This window comes from Chrysochloris asiatica, unplaced genomic scaffold, assembly GCF_000296735.1.
Source record: "Chrysochloris asiatica unplaced genomic scaffold, ChrAsi1.0 scaffold00146, whole genome shotgun sequence".
Lineage (NCBI taxonomy): Eukaryota > Metazoa > Chordata > Mammalia > Afrosoricida > Chrysochloridae > Chrysochloris > Chrysochloris asiatica.
In genome coordinates this window covers 267,021-275,890 of record NW_006408664.1, presented here as the reverse complement: position 1 = coordinate 275,890, position 8,870 = coordinate 267,021, and the positions used below count along the sequence as shown (strand labels likewise).

The window sequence follows — 8,870 nt, the reverse complement described above, 5'->3', positions numbered from 1 at the left end:
TATTTCACTGGGTAAGTTCTAGAACCCTTTTAGGTATTCCAGTCAGTTATAGGCTGAAGATGGACTTACAAGTTTTCTGTAATCATGGTTCCCAACTTTCCTTTCTATCCCACTCAAGGGTCTATTTTTAAATAGTAGGCAAGGGAAACCAATATTCATAAGACAGTCAAGCATTTTAGTATTACTTTCCCTCTTCAAGCTATACCTAGATCCCTGTACCCCAGAGCCCTGTTGTGCCAAGGTCAGCATGTATCAATATTTACCTCTGTTCCACTTAGGCCATGAAAACCTGTCTCAGTGTCCCCCTATCTATCTTGTTTTTCCTCCTCCTCCCACTTCTTGTATTGTACTCCCCAACACCCAAACTAAACCCCCCCACCCAACCCCACTATTATGGTTACCTTATATTCCATTAACTCTTCCCTTCATTTAAGACAGTTTATTTTATCCTGTAATCTATCTGGCCTTCTCATCACCTGGATCTCTGTTCCTCTGTGTTTACCTTCTTTCACACTGTAATTGTTTTGATCATAGACTGACCTCCCAGATCCTCTGTTCTTATAATTTTATTCTGTTCTTGACAATTCCGTTTGTCAACTGAGGTCAGGTTGATGCTGCCACGTACATCATTCTCTGGTTGTTGTCTGTTCTTGTTGGTTCTCAGTCCACAGAACTTCCTTTAGGGTGTTTTTCATAGCTGGGTTGGCTCTGGCTAAATCCCTTAGCTTCTGTTTATCCTGGAATGTTTTGATTGCAGCATCATATTTGATTGACAGCTTTGCTGGGTACAGGATTCTTGGTTGGAAGTTTTATTTTTCTTTCAGGGTTTATATATGTCTCCCCCATTGCCTTCTTGCCTGCATGGTTTCTGAGAGAGATCCGAGCTTAATTTGATTTGCTTGCCTTTGTATGTTACACTTCTCTTTTCCCTAGCTGCTTTCAGGATTCTGTCCTTATCTTTGATTTTGGAGAGCTTGATTATTACATGTCTTGGTGGTTGTCTTTTAGGTTCTATCCTTCCTGGGGTTCGTTGAGCTTCTTGAATTCTTATCTTTTCATTTTTCAGAATGTTAGGGAAGTTTTCTTCCAGAAGCTCTTCAACTATCTCCTCTGTGGACTTGTGTGATTCTTTCTGTTCCAGAATGCTTATAATTCTTAAGTTATTCCTCTTCATGTTGTCCAACATGAATCTTAGGCCTTCTTCAGATTTTTTTAATCCTTTTTTCTGCTTCCTCTTCTATCTTAGTAGTGTTGAGAGACTTATCTTCTAGCTTGCTAGTTCTGGCTTCTATTGCTTCAAGTTTACTCCTTTACCCTTTCAGTGTATTTTCCATATCTGATATTCTATTATTAATCGTTTGGACCTCTTTCTGTAGATTCTGAATTGTTTCCAATGCTGTATCTATCTTATCTGATTGTTCCTATAGCGCTTTCCTGATTTCCTCCTTTTTTTCCTCAACTCCATTGTATAGTGTTTTGATACATTGTATAATCATTTTTCTGAATTTCTTCTCCAGTGTTTCCAAAGCCTGCCCATCTTCCAGTATGGAGTGTAGGTCTACTTCCAGATCATTTGCCTCAGTCACTTTATCTCGTTTCTGGACATGTGCTGATATGGTCACCTGTTTCTGTTTTTTGAGCATATTCAGGAGTTATCTGTGGCCTTAATACTTAGATGGGTGTGTATTTTGGTATTTTTTATGCTTTCTGATTGCCTCTAGGTAGATGTGATCAGGATACGGACTTCCCTTTTCACTCTCCTTCCTGAGAAATTTCAAGATGCCACTGTTGGTTATTGTAATGTAACTCAGTTTAATTTTCAGCCTATTTTCCTTTTTGGTCTACCTATCCCACTCCACAATCCCTTTTCAGGCCTTTTTCCTAGTGATAGACAGTTCAGGGTTGGCTGTGGCCGCTGTGCACTGCCATTAGGTTTTAAGTGGAAACTGTCACTTTAAAATTTTGAGGAGATCTGTGCGCATGTGTAGTAGAACCCTCCAGGGGTGGGGGTAGGGTGTTCATTCGCTCAGGCACCCTCTATAGTCACCAGAATGAATGTCACAGACATCGAGTGTCCAATGAACAGATACCGAAAAAAAAAAAAAAAAGAATGTCTACACCTTATCTCCTTGGTTCTGTCAGGCATCCATGGCTGCTCTGATCCTCCCACTGCTTGGTCTCTCCCAAGATGGCAGCTCCGGGAGCAGCTGAGCACCTTGAATTAGAAAGCAATGGATTTCTGGCTTCTGCTACAAATTCCCCTGGCTGTAAGCCTTCCCTTCTAAATATTCCTTTATATGTGGTTCAGAGTTCTGGCACCATCCCCTGAGTCTGCTTGGTCTGGTATTCTGTGTTGTTGCTGAGGGAGCACCTGACTGCACTTCCACCCTCTCCGCCATCTTGTTTGTTCTCTGGCACCATTCTTAAAGTCCATGATATATTCAATATCCTCTGTTAACATACATTCTTCTCCAGTCTTATTTATTCATTGACCACGTTTTGCATGCATATAAGGCAACTGAAAAATACCATGGCTTGGGTCAGGTGCACTCTAGTTTTCAAAGTGTTATCTTTGATCTTTAACATTTTAACAAGAGGTCTTTTGTAGCAGATGTGCCCAGTGTGTTTGATTTCTTGACTGCTGCTTTGATGAGTGTTGATTGTGGATCCAAATAAAATGAAATATTTGACAACTTCAATTTTTTCTCTGTTTATCATTTATTGGTTCAGTTATGAAAATTTTTGTTTTCTTTATATTGGAGTTCAATTACTGATCTTCATCAGTAAGTATTTCAACTCGTCTTCTCTTTCAGCAAGCAAGGCTGTGTCATCTGCACATCAAAGGTGTTAATGAGCCTTCCTTCAATCTTGATGCCATGTTCTTCAGACAGTCCAGCTCAGTATACAGATGGGACAAGTATGGTGAAAAGATACAGCACTAATATATGCCTTTCCTGATTTGAAACCACACAATATCCCTGTGTTCTGTTTGAAGGACTTTCTCTTGGTCTATGTATAGATTCCACATGAGCACAATTACATGGCACCAAAGAGGAGATTCGTCAAAAGATGTTACCATCCTGATTTGAGTGATATAAGGAGATGGGGAAGTTCCATGCAATGAAATGGGTGGAGAAACTGGATCTCTGAAGCAGCGTGAGCAACAGCAGGCAGGAGAGGCAAGGAGAGGATGAGAGGCAACAGTGAAGAAGAGTGAGAAGAGCGTGCACAGGACACGTGAAAGAGCTGGGTCTCCCACATAGGAGCCGCCTGCACAGTGAAGCAAGTGCAATCTGGCAGGCAGCGTGGGCATGTGTGTCTGAGAGAGATTTACACGGGAAAGGGCACCTGCTAAAATATTTATAAATTGATCAAGAAAACATGTTTTAAAAATGAAAAATAAACAGATGTACAAGTACAACTCGAGAGAAATACATTATGTGGATTTGCAAAAGCTGAGTGGCATGTGGAAGACAGTGTGGGTGTGGGGAGTTAGTGAGCTGCCGGCTGTGTAGGTCTGGACCCTGCTAACAGTGCGCGGTGTGACTCTAAGGACTGGACTAGGTGAGACCCTGTGGCTGTGTAGGGTATGATCAGGTGTGGCTTACCCAACAAGCAAGGTGAGCATGGCTTACTTACAAATCTGGAGTGAACAGTGTCACAGGATAATCACAGCACTGATGAAAAACACATGAAACTGTTCACTCCAGATTAGTAAGTAAACACAAGTAAGCCTACGATTATCTTGCTTACTGAGTACTCTGGCCTTGTCAGATATTATAATTTAGAAAAGAGACTTTGACTCTGTAGGAAGGTGCTGTGGAGTTGGGAAAGAAACAGATGTGGCTAAAAACGTGTAATTATTCACTACAGATTAGAAAGTATGCACAATTAAAACCATGCTCACACTTTGCTTATTGGGCATTCTGGCACTGGGCAGGAGCTTGGGGGCTATGCAGGGAGGGACCCTGAAGACTCTGTGAACGTGAAACACTGTGGGTTGGGACTGTGCCTGACAGAGGTGGAAGCTACCCTTACCCGTCAGCACCATTGCTGCCGCTCAGACTAGCACAGGACCTTGCTAGAAGGTGGTAGATAAAAGCACAATTTTGGTGATCTCCTTGGGGAAACAATCGTATCCATATTGCTATGCATGCTGGACCTCTCTAACTGTAACTTGGCAATCTGTACAGCGAGGGGCAACACTTGAGCTGACTCTCAAAAGAGGTAGCTGGGAAAGAAAACCATGGAGGAAACAGTAAGGCACGATCACAGAATATCACCAAGAATGGAATTCTAGATTCAATGCTATCACATCACCTTGGCCAAGGCAGCCATCCCTGTGCGCCTAATTATCTATAATATGTTGGGGCCACTTTCCAGAGGGAAAGCAATAAAGTACCACATGCTAGTGCTTGCCCTTTCAGCAGCAAATCTGGGTAAATGTGTTGTTCTAACACCTGAAGAGAAGGTAATTCCCACCAGACATGAACTATGACCTGCAAGACTCACCTGGTGCTTAGCTCAACCTTGCTTGGTTCTTTACCCAAGCACCAACAGGATTTCATGCTTCCATCTGAAGCATATGTTATATTGTTTTGAAAACAACAATAAAGACAATTTAGAAGAAAAGGGGTCGCTTTGAGTTGAAGTCGACTCATCAATAAGTGGGAATGTGACAAGCACTAAGTCAGAGATTAGGACAGGGTTTCAAGGGCAAGTGCTCGGGCAAACCCAGGGAATCAGGGAAGGTAGACTTCCTGGAGAGATGACACTTGAGCTGACTCTCAAAGGAGAGAGCTGGGAGAGAAAAAGGTGAGTAAACAATAAGGCACGATCACAGAGTATGAAACGGATTGAGATTGGGCTGTTGTTTCAGACACTTAGATTCTATTATAGGAGGGAAGGAGACAGTAACTCTGGAGGGGCAGCAACAGACTGAATTCATGAGGGGCATGGTATGTCTTGATATGGAGCTTGGGTTTTGTTCTGTAGGTGATACGAGTCACTGAACATGGGCAGATTTTCCCTGGTTGGTTGGACTTCAATATTTTTTTAATTAAAAAAAAAAAATACAAAAAGACTAGGGTCCAGGATTGTTTTGTACCATTTCCTTGTGCTTTTCAAACACTGTATCCTTGCTCTTAGGTTCTCATTAGGATGGTGGCTTACCATGAAGCAAAGGATTGCCATAAAGAGTCTGAGGACTGTGACTTAGATTGTAACCACACTATGAGGTCTTCCTCTTCTTAAGTCGGACACACACATGGCAGATGACTTTTCTGAGATGACTTTTCAGTGTTTGGTCAGCAGAAAGGTTGAGCTGAATGATGGAGGTGGTTAGGCAGATGTTGCCTAATTTACTTCCTGAGGCAAAATTGTCTGGATTTTCTTACCAAGGTGAAGTGCTCTTAGAACAAAGGAGTTTGGGAGCTGGGAGCTTGTTCCCTGAGACAAAACACTCTTAAGCATGGGGAAGAGGTGGAAAGCCCTTTTGAGGAAAAGTTTAAAAATTAGGGACCCTGAGGCTATAAAGGGCTTTAGAAGATTACCAGGGTGGGCATCTGCCTAGCAGTAATCTAAGGTGTCCAATATTGACCCCTACACTCCTGCTGAGAGGCAGGAGAAAGCAGTGGTCCAAAAACACAGGTTTAGGAATCAAAACAGGTTTGTCTTCAAACTCTACCACAGACTGGATAGTTACCAACCTTTTCTTCCCTGTAGTTTCTTCCTCTATAAATGGGAATAGAATGGTACCTACATCATAAGGTTGATGTGACAATTAAACGTGATAAACCACAAAACCAGTTCAGAATAATGCCTGGTCCATATATACATGTAGTCATGCCTAGTTAGCTATTTGTAACACATGGAGTAGAAAATGAAAAAAAAAAAAAAATCAAACCAACAAATGACTATATATGTGGTTGAAGAATAGAATATCTGACACAGTATTATCATATTTCTATGCAAGTAACACAAGTTATATAGCTTTTTTTGCAAATTGTGCAACTCCTATGTTGTTTCCTATGTGTGCTAATGTGTTATATATATATGTACATGTTATTGACATAGACAAATAACATGCAAAACAAGTATGGTACACACATGCACATACACACATACATCACAGACAAAAGCTATTGTTGCTTTTGAAAAAGTTGTTGTAAAATAACCTAAACTTCCCTGATAGATGACCCTTCTGTCTACATCTAAAGCCTTGATTAGTATAACTTTACATTAGAGCTGGTCACTTCAGGTTATAGTTAAAACAGACTGGTCAACTCACCAATTTACGGATTTCACATTCTAAATTCTGAATACAATCCAATTTCCTCTTTCGGCAGCGCTGGGCAGCAATGCGATTCTTGCTGCGCCGTCGGACATCGTGAATGAACTCTAACTGCTCTGAGGTTAACTTGTGCATCTTAATCATCATCTGGAAATCGTTCCTTGGAAGATCTGTGATTTGATCTACAGGAAAGGGAAGTTTGACCTGAAACCCAGAATAATAGAATATGATTATGATGGCTGGATTATAGTTTTAATTCTGGCAGTTAGAACATAAAAAAATGCTAAAACCTCTTTTTAAAAAGAAGATCAGATGATATGGAAACCACTGAAGATAAGCAATAATTATGTCTTTCAAATATAAATAAGACGTAATCGTTGGATGATCAAATGAAACATGAATACGCACATGGCAATGTGTTATCATTCTTGAGATTTTTTGAAACAAATGCCATGGAATTATTGGAAAATGAATTATTTTTCACTGCTGTAGCAATTCTGAAACAAGGAGTTTGGTCTTGTATTTAGTTGAAACTTACTTCTACAAGACATATGACCTTAACTAAATAAAATGAAAAGTTACAGACTTGAGTGAAGGTAGTATCACATGACCTGAAGATGCTGGAAGGAGGAAGCAATCAAGATGATTCCGAGGCAAAATAGCAGAAGGGAGTTAAATGGAGATCGAATAGATGACACCAGCATGGACTAGGGGTCAAAAGACCAGCAGTTTGTCACTAGGACTTCAAGGTTCAATTCTGGTCATGTTGCAGAAGCTCTTGAAATAGGAAGATTGCCTAATGCGAGGCCAAGGGACAAAGCACTTCCCAGCTCAGACTGATTATTTCTTGTTTATATTAGAATCTGCTTTAGGTAAACTAGTTTTGGCCCTTCTTACCAGACACAAGACCTCAGACAAGATATTTTACCTTTCTCTGAGCCTCAAGTTCCTTATCTGCAAAAGGGGACAATCTTTCATTGTTATGAATGATGGCAAACTGTTTTTTAAAAGTGGCCATCTCATTTCATCTGAGTACATGGTGCTTACTGCCTCTTGACCAACAGAATGTAGCAGAAGTGGTGCTTTGTAACTTCTGAAGCTAGATACTAAAAGGCACTGCCACTGCCTTTAGGACCTCTCCGATATTGATTCTGGGGAACCCAGCTGTCATGATTTAGGGACATTCAAGCAGCCCTGTGGAGGTGCCAATGTGGAGAGGAACGGATTCCCCCAGTCAACAACTTGCATCCACTTGCCAGTCATGTGACTGAGCTATTGTGGAGGTGGAGTTTCTAGCCTCAGAAAAACTTTCAAATGATTGTAGTTCCCCCTTCAACATCTGACTACAACTTGATGAGAGATACTAAGCTAGAGTTGTCTAGATGGATAATCCCCAAATTCCACAGAATTTGATCCACAGAAACTGTTAAGAGATGTTAAATGACTACTGTGGTTTAAAACCACTAAGTTTTGGGGTTATTTGTTATGCAGCAATAGATAACCAATACAGGGATTATTTACTCTCGGGAAGATTGCTACTTTTAAACTCCTGACAAATCAATGCAAGTCCCTATTATCTAAAGAGAGAACACACTCTCTCAAGGAATGTGCTCCCTATTTTCTGTTAAATGCTTGGTTACAATCCTAATGCACATTAGAAGTATTAAGAAAGTGATGTATGCACAACCTTGGAATAACAGGGCTCTGGGATACAAGGATTGAGGCATGGTTGGAAAGGGCAAAAGGGGGGAAACAATGTTAAGAAGCATGGTTGTCTTTTGAATCTTGGTTTCCTTTGCATGCCATTATAAACCAGAGACTTGAGTAAGAGAGAAAGGAATAGCCAGAAATATCACCATAGAAAACTTACAAGGCTGTCTTCTGCCTATAACTGATTGGAATACCTAAAATGGGGCTACAATGTACCCAGTGAAGGAGGCTTCCTATGGAGCCTCTGCATTACATAAGACCATAGGGGAAACCTGAACCCCATCTAGAATCTTCTGAGGTGGGAAATTTCCACTTGAAAGGGCAAGCAGACAAGCCTGGAGCAGCTAGAAGAACAGAAGATACTTCTTGAAAGAAAGACCGACAGGAAAAATACAAAACAATAATGGCAGTCTGACTGACTACTAGACTGACTACTACAAGAACAAGCAAGTTGCTGGCCCAGGAGACATCAAGGCAAGTGGTCGGGTCCCCCCAGGGCAAACCCCCTTCCAAGACTAAGACTCAAGGGGAATACGCAAGCAGACATGCGCTCTGACTGGTGACTACGTTGGTCATCAATAAGGGGAAGCGAGGGAAAAACACCAATGAAACTGTGAGCTAAGCCCTACCACGTTCAATAGACTCCTGTGAACCCCGGTCTCCACCTGGTTGGCCATCAGTGTGGCAAGACCTGGGGACTCTTGGGCCCAGAGTCAGCGACATAGCCACGGAGGACTAGAGTGGAGAGTGAAGCATCCAGCTGATAAGAAGAGAGGGCACATGCATAAGACCACCCACACTTGCAGATAATACCCACTTGACCTGGCTTCAATGACTGGATGATCAGAGCTCAACTATAAGAAGAAAG

At 41.5% G+C, this 8,870-nt stretch overlaps 1 protein-coding gene across 1 annotated transcript in view; it reads right to left on the bottom strand.

Moving 5' to 3' along the window:
- Positions 1-8,870, bottom strand: part of BACH2 (BTB and CNC homology 1, basic leucine zipper transcription factor 2) — a 212,371-nt gene that overhangs the window by 4,515 nt on the left and 198,986 nt on the right. The window contains exon 4 of the mRNA XM_006870611.1: positions 6,290-6,496. Within this exon, the coding sequence (XP_006870673.1) occupies positions 6,290-6,496 (207 nt within the window). The remainder of the gene's footprint in view (positions 1-6,289; positions 6,497-8,870) is intronic.